At 42.7% G+C, this 16,740-nt stretch overlaps 1 protein-coding gene across 1 annotated transcript in view; it reads left to right on the top strand.

The window, feature by feature from the left end:
• The window catches only part of LOC146772517 (lectin BRA-3-like), a 32,046-nt gene extending 29,868 nt beyond the window's left edge, over nucleotides 1–2,178 (top strand). Inside the window, exon 6 of the mRNA XM_085637989.1 lies at nucleotides 1,491–2,178. Coding sequence (XP_085494115.1) covers nucleotides 1,491–1,656 — 166 coding nt within the window. The 3' untranslated portion in view covers nucleotides 1,657–2,178. The remainder of the gene's footprint in view (nucleotides 1–1,490) is intronic.
• The last annotated feature ends 14,562 nt before the right edge of the window (nucleotides 2,179–16,740 follow it).

The following is a 16,740-nucleotide window of genomic DNA, read 5'->3' as shown; positions in this document are numbered from 1 at the left end:
ACCTGAGTAAATCTATATGCTTATTATAAACACATTTTCACAAACTTTTTTGGGGAAAAGGAAATCCTTTGCAAAGCGTTTCCGTCATATCACTTTTTGCAGCTTCTAGGTACCTTGTGATGGAAGCCTGCAGCCTCTTTAGTGTGAGTGAGTGAAAGTGTTCAGGATGTCTGTGCTTTTTATTTGCATATCATAGCAGCTACTATCCCTTCTGATTTCACACCTGTCCCCGGGCCTGAAAGTACAACATGTCAATTGTGTTAATAATTAAATAAACACTGAGGCAGAGCCCAATGGAGCTTCACGCCACTGTGAGGCATTACAACGCTCGTTTTTCAGTTCAAAATGGCCTAGGGTGGGCCAGGGTACTCATTGGGTGGGCCAGACTATTCCTTGGTGGGCCTGGCCCACCTGGCCCACCCTCTAGAACCAGGCCTGCGGTACAGTCCTGCAAAGCATCTTCCTGGCTTTATATAACTTGACAAGACCATGGGAGAAGATTCACCCAGAAGGAAGCCAAAATTGAGGAGATTTGCTTCCAGGCAGAAGGCAAGGAAAAACTGGAACAAGTCAACCACACAGTTCTGGTCAGAAGGAGCAGGAGGTGTGTAGTCAAAGTCAAGGCTGGTATGAGTAAAGGAGGGAGGGCTGCAGCAAGAGAAGAACAAAAATGGTGAGTTGTGAAAAAAAGTCAAATTAGAGGAAGGGGGGGGGGGGGGGTGGGATGTAGTTCTGTGGTGATGGATATGGCTGAGCCTAACAATTTCTTCAGGCTTTCCTCGGTGGTCCGTGTAGTGTAATAGTGACGTTGTGAGAAAGGTCACTCTATCAACAGAGCTCCTTTCCTAATTTACTCCATCTTAACACCTCTCTCTCTCTCTCTCTCTCTCTCTCTGCTGGTCAGTCCTTTCCAAATTCATCCCTTTGAGACATCCTAGAGTTGTCTAAACCCTAACATGACATCCTGAGCATGATTGAAACGTGAAACATAATGCAATGCAACACAATAGAACACAACACATAAGACAGAACAACAAAACCCATTACACAAATCACATAGCAGTTGCCACGTAGCATAACATGGCTGGCTTATGCGGGTGCAAGTGTTGCCTCCATTAGGTTGAGCTGTGGCAATACTGTGGGGCGGAAAAACCTCTTAGACATCAGGTAACAGAAAGAATGAGACTGAGACATCTAAATCAGGAGTGTGCACTTCTTGAAAAAAATCATCTTTTGTACTCAGTAGATGTAATGCTCACTGCATCTCAAGCCCTGGTCAGAGGCGGTCCAGTCTGGTGGGTCAGTGGACGTCTAATGCATTCCCTTCAGAAACCTGGGTTTCGCCTCATGCCCACAGGTTTGCATTCCATTGGGTTCACTCAGCCCTTCATCCTTCTGAGGCCGATGAAATGGGTATCGCTGGCTAACAGGTAGTTATACAAACATTTTCGTAAATTGAAACAAATTTCTTGATCCTTATGTTTTTTTAGATTTTGGGACTTTAATCAACCTGATAACTTTGCAAACTTAGAGGATTGCGTCACAGTGGGCACTAGAAGACTGTCGAGTCTCTGGAATGATGACCATTGTGGAGATAAATACAAATTCATCTGCGAAAAAGAGGCGGAGGACCGGAAGAAGGATTTCACCCCGTGAAATACCGAGCCAGACAACGGATCGCCTTTAGTTCAGCCCTTTTATGTTAACAAACAACAGGCCACATTTACACACAGCGACTGAATGCACAATTCTCATGGGCAGCAGTGGTTAGTTTGTCAAAATATGAATAATAGTGACGCCTAATTCCCATGTATATGAGAGAGAGAAATATTTTGCTTAACTAGATTTCTAGAATGTTTTCATTTGAATTTCGCGTTTTTAGAAATGAATGCTTAACTAGATTTCAAGAATGTTTTCATTTTAATTTCGCGTTTTTAGAAATGAATGCAATGTATTGTAAATAGATGATAAAAATGTTTAAAGGAAAAAAAAAGAAAAGTCTTCTAAATGCCAGAACCGGTGATAGTGTAAACTATGAAGAAAAGGGGTGGGAGTTGAAAGAAAAGGCCCACTGCAGTAAGATAAATAATTTGCAACATTTATGATAAGAAGGAGTTCTTCAGCAATTATTATGTAAAACAGTACAGTACAATAAAGGGTGTTATCTTTGGAGCAACATTCTCAATGTACATCTGCAGTGTATGTACTAGGGCCTCCTAAACAATAATTTCACAGTCCTAGAGACAGAAAATTTACTGTGCTTTTACTACTTTTGAGGTCGAGCCTGGGCAGCGCATGCGCTGCTCTGCGGAATGCTAGTTTGCAGTATGGAATAGAATCCCAGTCCACTCTTCGCCCATATTTGTCATTGGCTTGTGTCATTGCCCTTCGTAAATACTGGCTTCTGATTCGTTAATAGGCTCATTAGGCCGCCTTGTCTTCATTTGTAACCTCCCATGAGGACTGGCCTTTTAACTTCGGTTGTTACACAGTACATCTTATTTAATCTGAAAGCACAAGAGTTTCTCCTACTGCAGGCAAGACATGCTTTCCTGCAACATTCAGTGCGCCATGTGTGCTTTCAATTTCCGAAGCAGCCCGGGACAATGGCGGCCGCTTCTTTGAATAGGTCTCGCATTAACAAGAGTTTGAGCTATTGGCATTGTAAATGACAATGCCTTTTATTAATGTGTTAACTAGCAAAGCAGATAAATAAAAGGCATTGTCATTTACAATGCCAATAGCTTAAACTCTCGCAAATGCGAGACCTACTGCATTGCAAATGCTTGTTCCTTTTGCAATGGAGAAGGTTTGTGGACGTCAATGGTACCACGTCGATCTCCACGTGTAAATTCAAACCATTTTTCTGTGACAAATTCCAGGTTTGACCTCTTCTTGTATTAGAGGATGGAAAGCTACTATATTATGTGTAATATGGAATCAAGCAGACATCCTGTTTGACCCAAAACGCATAACAGTGAAACATAGAACAAGGCCTGAGCACTTGGCAGTGTGAATTAATTGTTTACTTTTGTACAGTTGGACATTGTCAGTAGTATGTCCATATACCAGCCATCTTAGTTTGGATTGTAACTGGGTTGCGTCTCACGCAAATAGATATAGGTTGTAAACAGAGATATATTCATATAGCCGTTTGTAGATACTAAACATCTATGACAATTTCTAAGTAACTGCTGCCCAAAATAAAAACAAACACAGGATATACTTTTAATATTTTCACTCTAAGGCAGAATCTATGGAAGAGAGAAGAACTTCATAGGTTAGAAAGTCTCTATGGTGCAATGAGAATATTCTCAAAAACAGACATGACTAAATCATCAACTGGATATACAACAATCTGAAATATATGTCTCTTTGATGAAGCGACATCGCGTCCATGTCTCTTAAGAATGGATTACACCTGAAAGTTACTCCCAACAGTTGTCCTTCGATGCTTATTAAGTGAACACTGGTCCTCTGATGCTTGGGACGCATGGGCAACCCGTCTGTGGCAATGATTACTATCAGTAAGTACAAAAAGAGAACTGGAATTAAAAATGAGTATTCATGTGTGGTAGCGCTGGGAAAGCTGAGATATTTTATGAAGCCAGTCGTCCATAGAAGCAACGCAGGAGAGTGTTTGACCAGTTGAGAACATCCTAAGTAAAAAGATTGAATGAAGAAAAATGCAGGACTTATTTGCTTTTATGTCTTGTGAGGAAAAGAAGGAAATCTACATTGTAATATTGTGCTTTGCACATGTACAGCAAGAACTATTTAGGAAGGGGTGTAGTGTGTGCTGAGGCATGACATCTTGCAAAATAGGTCAGAGGTGGACATCATTCTGCTTGACAAAAAGACAATGTAGTGCACTGACGACTTAAACACAAGAAGCACAAGAAAGTGATAAAGTGAAGTAGACCAAAAGGAGGAACGAGAGAGTGAGCAGCAGGAAAAGGATGAAAAAAATGACTGTGAGCACTAGTAAGAGACAAAAGTGAAGAAAATGGAGGCGATGAAGAGATAAAGACAGAGAGAGAGAGAAGGGGAAAAAGAAAACAAGGAAGCTGGAGAAGGAGGAAAGGGAGATGGGGAGTGGAAGCAGTGCGAATAGACTGAGAGGCAGGAGGAGAAGTCTGAATGTGAGAATGAGGATGGGTTACAGAAGAATAAAGAGTATAGGCCCAATGTAGTTCGGTAATAGACAAAGTTAGACAAAGGAGAAGGAGGAATGTGGAAACAGCAGAAGGGGGGTAAGAAGGATCAAAATGTAGAGAGGGAGACAGAAGAAAGAAAGAGAGATACATTAAGAAGAACATGGCAAGGGAGAAGAAGGCACAGAACACTAAGAAAAAAAGAGCAAGAAAAGAGTGGGGTGAGACACATATTGAAGAAAGGATGAGAAATGGAGAAGGAATAGAAGAAGGAGGGAAAGGATAATGAGAAGGATAAAGAGAAGAAGGCTGAAAAGATAGAAGAAGCAAAAGGAGAAAGTGGAGATGGAGTAAATACAGAAATGGGAGTATGCAGAATAGAAGAAGGAAAGGAAGGAGTCAGTGGAAGGGAAGCAGGAGATGGGCGGAACAATAAGGGAATGAGCAAAAGGAAGGATGAAGACACAAGATGCTTTCAATTGATCACAGAAAGGGACAATCTTTTGGTTTAGTTCCTCAACTTTCATGATTGTAATGAGTTGAAGAGTAAAAATGGTTGGACCCCGGCCACCTATCGCAGTAATGGGGAAAAGACAATGTGTGTGAATTATCAAGAAGATAGTGAGAGTTAAACTACCGATGAAATCATAAATATGTATTTCCATTTGATACATTTTGTGGTGTGACATGTCATGGTCAAATTATGTTGATGTTTATTTTTTAACTTTAGGAAAGCATCAAATTGCTCTAAAACATGTGTCATCAGGATAAGAATTAATTTCACTCTAAACAGTTAGTAACTATTTTATTTTGGAAGCGTCTGGTCACCGAAGAGATCTCATTTATAATAATAACCCGGTATTTGTAAAGAGCAAACTAATCACCCCTAAGGCAGTGGCGGCTGGTGACATTTAAAAGTGGCAGGGCGTAAAATCAGTGGTGGAGCACACCGGGCGAGCGAGCGTAGCGAGTGAGGCCGAACCACATAAGGAGGGTTCGGGGGGGGGGGGGTTCTTCCCCCGAGAAAATTTTGAAAAATGAGTAGGCAAATTGTGCATTTTCAAGACTTTCGGAAGCCACTGTGCTAAACAGAAACAGGCCACTGCCTCCCCTCAAACTATCATCAGTGCCAGATGACACCAAAACCCATCTAGTGGGGTAATCTGTGAGATTCTTTGTAACAAAATACCTCTTTGAAGGCTTTAACACAGCATATTAACAATCCACCCCTATAGGCCTATTGGCTTTAATTTGGGGTTTCCACTAAAAATAGGACACCTCTATTGCCATGTGGTAACTGCTCAACTTAAAGAGATAGACCATGGAGACTGACTTAACTTTTTGCAATGAACCAGTCAGGCCTATAGCAGTGCTTAATTTGAGATGTTGGTTTCCGGTGCTCAGCACCGGTGCTTATAGCATTAGTTAAGGACACACTCATTCAGAGTGTGTGTGATTTTCCTCAGAGTCACAGGATGTTGAGCCACGCTGAGACTCAAACCCGGTTCCCCAGCTCCGAAATCGGCAGTTCTAGCCATTAGGCCAAGTCCTCTCCAGAATAATGAGTGCCGGGGCTCTAGTAAGGAGGCAGTTTGCACCAGCACATTTCTCTTGTTAGCGCTGCCTCCTGAGGAGAGCCCCGGCACTTTTTATTTTACAAATAAAGCACTGGCCTATAGCCTTTATCCTTGGCTTGTCACACTAACCATCTCAGGCCTATGGCGTTGAACATAAGCTTTCCCATAAGGCAACCATTGGCATTCAGTCACAAAAGTATAAACTTGTACAAGATTAGAGTTAACAAGCTAAAACACACCCCACCTAAATGGATCTAGGCTATTCACAGTACAAATCTTCTACCCACGAGTTTTGGTGGAGAGTGTAGCCAACACTAAAATCATTGTCTATTGTGCTAATCTGTGAAATTCTGTGTAAAACTACCCATTTACAGACTTTACCACTGTACAATAACTATTCACCGTTAAAGGGATATTGCTTTTAAAATTTGTTATCCCTATAAATAAGGCAGTCCTACTACAGCCTCTGTTGTAACTTTTCATAATAAACAGACCATGGCATCTGACTTACATTTTCCCCAATGAACCATTCAAGCTTATAGCCTTTAATGTTAGCTTGTCCACATAACCAACTCAGGTGCACTTATTTTGAATTTATGCTTTCCCACAAGCCTACAGTCATAGCATTACACATTCGATCAAATTTACAGGTGGCAAATTAACATACAACCCCTCCGAAATGGGAGTTCCATGGTACAGTCTTTTATCTCAAGGGAAAGTCAGAGAGTGTGACCGACACCAAAATCCTTGTGCACTTATGATATCTGTGAGATTATCTGTAACAAAATACCTGTGTATGGATTAAATAACAATACACCCATACAGCCCTGTTGAATTTAGAATGTGCTTTTCAAGATAAATAAGTCAGTCCTTCTGCTTTTGTCATAACTTTTCATAGTAACAGATCAGACCTATGGCATCATTGGTTTGGAAATTCCAAGATTACAAAACTTTCCATGATTGCCCTACTGAATGCCATGCAGAGATTCTCTCTTTTACAGCCACTGTGGCCCTATCTAGGAGAGATAAAACAAAGTATATGGTGCATTCAGGGCTGGACGGTCCATTCTGCCTCTAGCATTTACCCGATGGGCTACATACAGGGTAGATGGCTGCTTGCAAAGACTGATACTAGGAAAGAACAATGGTTCTGTTGGGTCAGTCCGAGTGAATACCTTAAATGTTTTGGCAGACACAAACTATGAATTCACCTGCAGTGATAATTAACTAAACACCACAGGTTCCCTTTATGTCCAGTGTAACCTATGTTTTGGTTTTTCATCGAACACACACAAGTACAACTGGTGTACCATCTAAAACTGAACAGCGCATTGCTCGGGAGCAGTGAAACAAGTGGAAATACACAAATTCACAGTATGTGCAATATAACGTCGAAACGCCAATGCCCTTTATTTCAATTCTTGTTATGCAAAACCTGCATGATACGCTGTATTCTAATCTGGACTAATGTTTAAAGTAATTAATGTCCATTGCAGTGAAGCGTTTCTAAAGGAACATCTTCGATTTTATACTGGGACCTGGTACATTTTCAACCCTGCATGCTTGTTTCTATATTGAAGAGCAGTCGATGGCTCCTCCTTTGATGCAGTGGCAAGAACGGTTTCCTCATGAGAATCTGCTAAGTATATGGCAAGTACCTATTTGTTTGCTGCATTGTACTTTTCAGTCTGCCAAGGTAAAGAAAAAAGCACACCAATACCTTCCACAGGCTATATTGAACTTCAACAAAAAGTAATAAGATGAACCTGGACATTGTCTGCTGCGCATGTTTACAACTTAAAGCTTTCTATAGCAGATGGTCGACCTATGTTCCTTGAGTGCCCTCACTGCAGTGACGCGTTTCTAAAGGATGCAATGTATACTTCTACTTGGACGACTGACACACGTTATAAAAATATGAACATCCGTAGATGAAATCAATACACAGCCTGCACAACCTTGTTTAAGCCTCATTACTAAAATGACTCTTTTTGTAACTAGTCCTTTACCTGCCTATCTCGCGAGCATGTGGCCTTTGCAGCATACGGAGATGGAATTAATAATGCATTATGAAGCGTCGCACATGGGCACCCTATGTCAATACGTTTATCGTACAGTCACTAAACGATCCGAATCACTCAGGCAGCAGGCTCAGCTGTAACGCGGTGGGCCTATAAGTTAAAAACTGCCAGCCTGGGCCTCACCTGGTGTGAACTGTTTGAGTTCACAAGTCCTTCCTCCTACTACTGCCCTACTCCGGACAGCAACCTGGCGGCCTGCAACATGGACTAGCTGCTGCTGCTGGTAATGGCACGAGTCACACGATGATGCTTCAGGACACACTGCCTCGCCTCCTCGACCTTGGTTCTCCGCTCTGCAGTCCATCCATCTGGAGTGGAGAGTAAAATGGCTGATACTCCAACTGCCGACTCACGCACGCGGGAAGCAGTCAGATCGACGTCATCGAGCCTGCGCAGACGGTCAGGGGTGGGGTGACACCTTGACAAGCTCTCCTCCACTCTCTGATTGACGTGGAGAGTTAGCGATCCCGGGCTTGTATTTAAAACGCCCGGGGCTAACTTAACTTCCACGTCATCAGGGGGTGGAGACTGGGCCTTCCAGCTAGGTCTTTGCCGAGCTGATGACATCACAGCCTTCAGGGCTGTGATGTTGTCGGCCCGGCAAACACATAGCAGGCTTCTTTGGGTCCGGGAGCAAATCAGTCACGTGACGTGACAGCAGAGCTGCGCCAGTATTGGTGAGACTGCAGACTCTGCAGTGAGACAGTGCCCCGTGTTCTACTTTGGGATTTTTTTTTTATAAAATAAAATGTGATCTAAGCAGTCCCTGTGTTCTACTTTGGGGATTTAAAAAAAAAAAAAATGTGATCTAATCTCTCCTCTTGAGAAATGTACCTGGGGCGGAGCCCCGACGCCCTCAAAGAGAAACCGCCACTGCCCTAAGGATCTCTAGGAGCGAGCTATTGCCCAGAGTCACATGGTGCTGGGCTGAGCTGCCGCCAGCAACGGGCATCAAAGCGTGTGCCCCACACTCCAGAGTCAGCCACCCTGGCCACTGCGCCACACCTCTCCCTGACTTTAAGAGCAAATCCTCTTGCATTGCAAAGTTTACTTTGATGGTAAACCCATAATGGGGCTGTAACCCCCTCATGTAAATAAAATAATGTAACTCTCATGAATGTAAATCACTTCATCCTCATCTTCTGTTATACAATGTATATGAAATTGAAATGAAATGGAAATTTCCCAATTCAAATCTAATACAATTGAAAAATATTTCTCAACCCCTTCGGACCTGTGGATATCACTGTTTTAGAGGTGTAAAAAAAAATATTAAAAATAATAAATGACTGAAAAAAGACACTGCCTCCAGTTTTCATCTGTCTCCACTACAGGGTATGAAGGCCTCTGTGTTTCACAAGGGCCCCCTTGAAGTCTGTGACTCGGAGACATGACCTGATTTGTCTTGAAGGTAAACTCTGACCTGGAAATATATTGAATGTGGGTCAACCTTTCTAAACCTGGAGCACACAACACTGAGCTCACAACTCTTCTTTTTAACCAGCGTATGGCCAGCAAAACTAGTATTAAAATAGGCACAATATTATTTTTTTCTCTTATTAGCACTTACGCCGCTAAGAAAGTCGGGGGATGAAGGTACTTAATTGATCCATGTTTCCACCACCATGACGTATGGCGTATATTCCTATGATGTATGTATTGTGATGAAGAGGGCATGTCTGGTGATGAGAGGTAATTGGAGGACAGCGTACATTTTGGTCAAGTGCTAATCTGCAGACGTATTCGCACCTGTTTGTTAACACTGTTATTTTTGCCAAGCATCTGCCTTTGGTGCATAATGTGTGATTGCGCGAATGTTGATGGGGTGATGAGATAGAACTCAGCTTGGTCCTCCTTCCGAGGGAAGTGTTGTATTCTCCAACTGGTTCTGTTGCATCCAGTGACGATTGGTGCCCGACAAAAATGGTAGGGTGACATAAATAGAATACAATAGAAATACATACAAATAAACAAACATTTAAAAATTTAAAACGGAACAAAACTTACTTTATCCTGCAGCCTGTCCAGTCCCCGGCTCCAGACTCCTCGAGCGTGAGGTCCCACAGCTTCCCCAGGTCCTTATCCAATCCAGACGCTACTCTCATGCTGTTAAGCAGCATGAGTGAGGTATCTGAATTTTCCTGGAGCGGCTGCCTCAGTGCTCTGAGGGCACTGGAGGCCTGTATCTTGGAGAGTTTGAATGGTGCACGTCGGTTTGGCCGTAGCAAGGTACCCGGCCAAAGCACATGCACACTTTAAACTGAAGGGGCCACTTGTCATTGCTGCCAATCAGCATCAATGATGCACTGTCCCTGCCCTCTCCGTCCGGCAGAAAGCTGGAAAAATAAAATGGCAAAAAAATCCTTTCATTACCATTTTATTTTTCCAGTTTTCTATGCAACAGTTGGGTGGAGGGGAGGGGTGCCTTCCTCTCATATGAAGGAACCTCCACTGACTGCATCCCCACTAGGGTAGGATGAACAGGCACAGGGTGCTGAAAAGGAAGATAAAAGTGGACAGGGGGCAAAAAATGTCCTGTGTTAACCTCATATGCCACTGCTCATGAATTACATGAACGGTGAAGGACTGATTTACATTCCCACCGTAATTAATTTGTATTTTTATTTTTATGTGGTTTCCAATAGCGCAAACCTATCTGAAAGGCAGTGGATCTCGGTACAGGATCGAGGTCAGCGAGTGATGGCGGGCGGTAATGCATTGTAATGCAGTGCTCTTTAAAGAGGTGCATCTTCAACTCTTTCCGAAATTGATAGCATTCTGCCATTTCTGATGGTTATGGGTATATTGTTCCAGATCCTGGGTGAATAGATTTAAAAAACTTTCTGACTTGTTTTTTGTTTTTATACACTTCTTAGTCTGTAGTCCAATGGTGTCCTGGCCCTGGGTGTGCCGACAACCACCAGAGAAAGTGAGCTTGTTTGCAAGATAAGTGTGGTGCTGGTCTTGATGGCTTTGTTAATGGTTCAGCTGTTTTTCAAAATGGGGTGGGCTGGCAAGGAGAGCCAATGAAGTTCCATGAAGATGGGAGTGATCTGATCCTTTTTTCGTCAGGCCCTGGATGGCATGTGCTGCACCATCTAAGATGACCTTAACGGGGTGCCAGTGTGGAGTCTGGGTGGCCATAGAGAAAGAAAATACCACCTTTCAGATACAAGAATACCGGGGTTTGAACAACAGATGTAAAGTCACTTTTGAAAGAAAATGTTTCACCTTCTTTAGAAGAGAGAGGTGGTACCAGGCAGCCATTGTTTTTTGTCAGTGTGTTTATTAAGGGTAAGGTTGGTGTTCAGGGTCAATTAAAGTGGCATTTGTTGAAAGATGGGGTTCGAAGCACTCAAGGATCATGTACTTCACCCAGTTTCTTACAGTTACTTATTGCTTGTTCTTGGCAAATAACAGGAACTCTAGAGATTTAGAGGAAAGGTGTTAATGTACATCCTTTAAAGTCCAGGCATATCCGTCCCATGAAGGCTGTAGGTGCATGGATGGCAGCTTACTGATATCAGCAGGCTCTGCCACCATACCGATGGTACTTAGGGAAGCCAAGGCATAATAATGCAGGAGACTCAACTTTGTAATACATTGAGGGTGAGGCCAAAAGTGCAGGCCCAGACTCTCCAATCAATGTCTGGCCCTCTTTATGACCGCAAATGCCAATGACGAATGTTGTAGTGAAAGAATGGCTTTTTGAATCTTGTCCCTGGAATCAGACCACCCCAGTGACGTGTAAAGGTGAAGAACTGAGTAGTCTCAGACCAAATTGTCTAGTCCCTTCAAGTGAGAATTTTTGTTTTTGAAGCATTGAGTTCAGGATGATTCCAGCACATTCCATTTTATTCTGCCAGGAAGCAGTGACGAAGAAGGCAATGCTTGTTTTCTAATGGGTTCTCTCACTTTAAAATGACTTCTGCATTGTTGGGGTGAATGCATCTATTATGTTATATTAGCATCAATAGGTATACGTCAGATGAAGTCTTATACCTGTGTACAAGCATCAATTGGGATGAAGGAAGGAGAGCATGCACATTTACCCAGAAAGAAAAGAATTAAACAATTCCTTGTATGGGGTAGGGTAGTGAATAAACCACTCCAATGGGTAAGAGTACACATTTTTACTAAGACTTTGGAAGCCACCTTTTAACCTGTTCTCTCAGGTGGTGGCTACTGACATTCAAATTGCGCAGAACGTTAATATATGGTCATTAAAGATGCCCAATGGAACTACATCTTAACTCAATACATAGTCCATATAGAATTCAGGCGTTTCCTGGAAATTCTAGAATGCAAGTTAGAGATTCAGTATTTTTGTTTGATAGGTTGCAATGTCTGTTCCCATAAATGATAGAACAATGTGCCAATCTATCCATATTCCAGGTGCGGACTCTTCCATGACAACTACATTTGTTTTACCTTTGAAAGTTTCATAGGAGGCTGAGATGAGATGAGATGGGATGAGATGAGATGAGATGAGGGGAGGCAAGACAAGATGAGATAATTTATCATTGTGGAGTTTGGGCTTTTCAAACCCACACATTCACCTATAGTCCAAAGTTGGTCTTTTAGTCCTTGATTAGAGCCATTACTTCCTTTGTAGTTACTTTGATGAGGTCAGACTCTTTCCTTCATGGATTCTCTGTGAACCCAGAGAGGATCACCCCATTCAGCCAATCGGGAGTGTGCTTACTACCTGGATGTCTACTATCCAATGAAACAAAAGAAGATATGCCTGTTGCCAAGTTGACAGTAGTGGTTCCAAGGTACCACAACTACTCATCTTTCTAACATGGACAACTGAATAATGCTGTTTTGGAGCACAGCGATTGAGGGCGAAGGGATCTGTCAAGTGGATCAAGATATGAGGTATTTTAAACCTTTAAATAGAGAGACGTATAGCAAGCAACTTTAATGAATGTTTCTGCACCACGTAGATAATGGTAGTTTTTCACAAGAGTGGTAAACAGGCATGCATTGAAATAAAGCACAGAGTATAAAGCTTTAGTTTGTGCTGACAAAGGATCTAATGTGGAGAAGTGTGGCTCAATGGTTAGAGCGGCAGACCCTGATGCAGAGGTCTGGCCCGGGACCAGGGTGCAATTCCCGCCTCTGCAGCTCTTGGATTCAATTTCCCCGGACCTGATAATTCTCGCCTCGTGCCTATTCTAATCATGGGTCCCACTGTGCAACTCTGGGCAATAGCTTGCTTAATCTCCACAACGGCCCCCACAGCGCCAGGATGCCTGGCTTCACCTTGGGGGGTGCCCAGGAGTGGACATCTCACAGGAAAACCAGGAAGGGTTCCACAGCGGTATGAATACAGCGCTACGAGACCCCTGGGTAGAAGTGCGCTATATAAGTACAAATACATTTACATTTACATTTACAATGTATTGAAGAGTGAAGAGGAAGCATCAATCATGCAGGATCTGGACAGTAGGTGCTATGAGCCATAAAAGCGTGTGGTAATCCAGTCCCAATTGCAATAAGTAAATAGCCTATAGAAGGTTGTGCAGGATAATCAAGGAATACATACAACCATTCAGAAGTGAGAATACACTCACCCGACATGAAATAACTGGTGAGGTGTGGAAGAGATAAAAGTTAGGAGGGGAGGCGGATTGGCTGTCTCTTGCACAGCTCGCTTGATCCTCGCACCAGTCAGAAGCGACTCCAGGGGGCAAAGTAGACATCTTTATTAGGAATTCCCAAGCCATCTCCTAAGCCCTTCTCTCAGACAGGTCTCCTCACAATGCTCTCAGCAGCATTCCAGCCGCCAGCAGTTGATGGCATCATCAGAGAATAACTAAAGTGGCATCATCGGGGTTTGGAGTGTACCAATCGACCAGAAGAGGTAAGTAAAGATCATTATAAAAATGAACTAATACTTAATAACTATTATAATAGGTACTGTATTGAAAGCTGCTGAGATCACCACCCCCAATACCACCAGCATTTTAAGGTCATCCCAAATGGGGATTAATGTGGACTCAGTTTGACGATGGGGTCCGAAACTATCTTTGGCATCTGACAAGACATCATTACCTTCAATGCAAAGGAATAGTAGATGTTCCTCTTCCATTATTCTTTTTCGTTAGATCTATAGTTACCTGCTTTCAAGAGGTCGAGACTTTACCGGAGTTTACAAGTGATGTAAGATGTTACGAGACCCATGGGGAAAAGTACTTTTCGAGCAGAGCTGATGACAGTGGATATCTGATGCAGCAAGTAGAAAGAAGGCTCCAGGAGGGGAAGGGTTTTCCTGGAAGCTCAACTAACTTTAGGATGTTACAGGGTTTGCAAATTCAGCCACTGAGAAGAATGAGAGAAGGGGAAGAGGACAACAGCCAGATGTGTCGGTGCTGAGGCAGTTTGTGGGACCTGTGAAAGGTAGAACGTAAAATTACATATCATATCCTGTATTTATAAGGAACTCGAGTACAACCGTGGATACAAATACTGCTTGCTTTTATTTAGGTTCACAAAACATATTAAAGTGATAGCTTTATATGCAATTACTGTCCCAGCAAAACACCTGCACTTTTGCTAAATAGAGCAATATAAACAATATGTTAAATGAATAAAAGTTTGAGAAAGTTATTGTCCACAGAATGATGAAAGTGAGCAGCTTCTGTGGCTTAGAGGTAAAGCTGCTACCTGTCAAAACCACAGGCTGCAGGATCAAGCGCTAGACCGGATACATTTCAAAACTATTTTCCTTAGCATCAAAAAAAGAACGTGACAAATAAGCTACAAGGACTTCCTTTAACCACCGAGAGGAATAGAGCGGGGCAAAGAAGCCTCTGTGAGTGCACGATCAACAAAAGATGGTGTGCAGGACAGAGATCCTGCTGTGGCAACTTCAGCCACAGAAAATTGGAAGGATGTCGAGTAATGTCGAGCAAAAGATAGCGTGCAGTGCAGAGATCCTGCTGTGGCAACTTCAGCCACAGAAAATTGCAAGGATGTCGAGTTGTGTCAAAACATAAAAAAAATTAAAAGCAGAGAAAGAAAGGGGAAAATGGAGTAGGTATCTATTTGTAGGTAGATGTGAAGAAAAAAAGTGACATCAGGCAAAGTAAAGAGAGCAAGTGGCCAAAGTGGGCAGACTGATTGGCCCGTGTGGTATGCAGTGGTAGGCGGTAGTCATATGTGAATGTCAGTTCAATAGACCAGTGGATGAAGACCGAAGGCAACTCTATGTGTGTCTTTATGTATTTTTATGTGTTAAGTGTTTGGGAAAAAAGTAGTGTGGTGTTGAAAACCCCAGAACTAAAAGCAAATATTCACCATTATAAATAAAGCAGTGATGAGCATCATGAAGAGACAGGGCTCTGCAACTCATCTCACTGCCGCTTCATCTAGAGTCGTGCCTGCTTCCCAAACAGTTCTCTTGACCTTTGTCAATGAGTTCTCAGGAGTTTTAGATGCCATCAGGCACGGGCACATCATCCGCTCTGTCAAGCAACTCGGGTGGCACAGTCCAGGAGGGTGCACCCAGCTGCCATCTTCAATGAAGTATTGGGGAATACCTTGGTGGACATCCCAGTTCCTGAGGCTGTTTGTAAAGAAGGCCAATTCCACCAAAGCTATTTGTTGGCAAAGTGAGCAATGATTGTTTATGTAACGCATGAGAGTGGTTATGGTCTTGTGATGGTGCTGGGCAGAGGTCAGGATCCGAGGGACCACAAAGTGGGTTCACACTTCTCGCCTGAATTGGGGACCAATCGCTTAGATATAGGAAGAGGAAAATTATAAAAAAGCTTTAAACTATCTCTAAAATCATAGTTCAGCTCAAGCACTATCAAGAGACAAGCTGAGTGTCTGTGTGTTTGATGGGATTAGCATCAATTTCTTAAGCTACACTTAGCAGCCAGCCAGGAAGAAAAGAGAGTAAAAGGAGTGCTGATGTCCCAATAAGTGATACTGTGCATATGTGGGAAACTAAAATATGAAAGCAGGCTGCTGTTAAAACCCATCTGAAAGGCCAAGGGGATAAGAACATACAGGCAAGCAGTGAGAGTGTGTTTCGACATTTAATTGTTTATAATCTTCTGGTACTGCAACTGAAGGCTCTCAAAAGAGACTGATAAGAAAACGAGCCGCATCTAAGCGGGATGCCCCAACCTCCTCATGTATTGGCACAACCCTCTTGTTCACTTTACACATCCCACAGCTGAAACACTGCTCACACCCAGGGTTTATGAGTCTGTCGATACCATCCATATGCATTGGCACATTTATTCTAAGCCTCATGAACACTATGAACAGGAGTTAGAGACCCAGTGAATTTGTGGCTGAACTCTCAGGTGTGCAGCTCACATGGAACACTATGGCCCATGGGCACTCAACTACAACCAACCCATTAGGACGCTCAGGATTTATTTTTCCACTAATATTTGCCAGTCACCATCGCTCTGGTTATCTAGAGGACTATTTTGCACGCTGGTAACTTGCACAATGGTCCGCTGATCTTCAACCCCTTATGTCCCGGCATCCTGGGACCTTCCGTTCCTAATAATCTTAATTACAAAAAAATGTTTTAATGAAGTCAAAACATCTATTAAAAGCTTTCTTTTTTATACGGTTAAAATACAGTATCTTGACTTTTGGCACAAAGGCAAATTGCTAATTTTTGTATATAATTGTGGTCCTAACTCCGGAGAATTTACAATATCACTGTTTTATTATTGCAATGGTTTTAAGAAATTCTGCAAATAAAGATATGTATTATTGCTATAAGTGAGTAATTCGTGGTGAGCTCAGAAGAAATCGAAAAATAGAAACATTGCTCAAACAGGTTGGTACTCTGAGTGCAAAGCACGCGAAGTGGGCAGTGGTAAATGTACCCTCATGGCTGCAATTGCGCCCGAACACAGCATCTTTCACCAGGGCGGCCCTGGATCTGCCTCA

The sequence above is a fragment of the Triturus cristatus genome, chromosome 12, assembly GCF_964204655.1.
Source record: "Triturus cristatus chromosome 12, aTriCri1.1, whole genome shotgun sequence".
Classification (NCBI taxonomy): Eukaryota; Metazoa; Chordata; class Amphibia; order Caudata; family Salamandridae; genus Triturus; species Triturus cristatus.
This window is presented reverse-complemented; position numbering and strand designations above follow the sequence as displayed.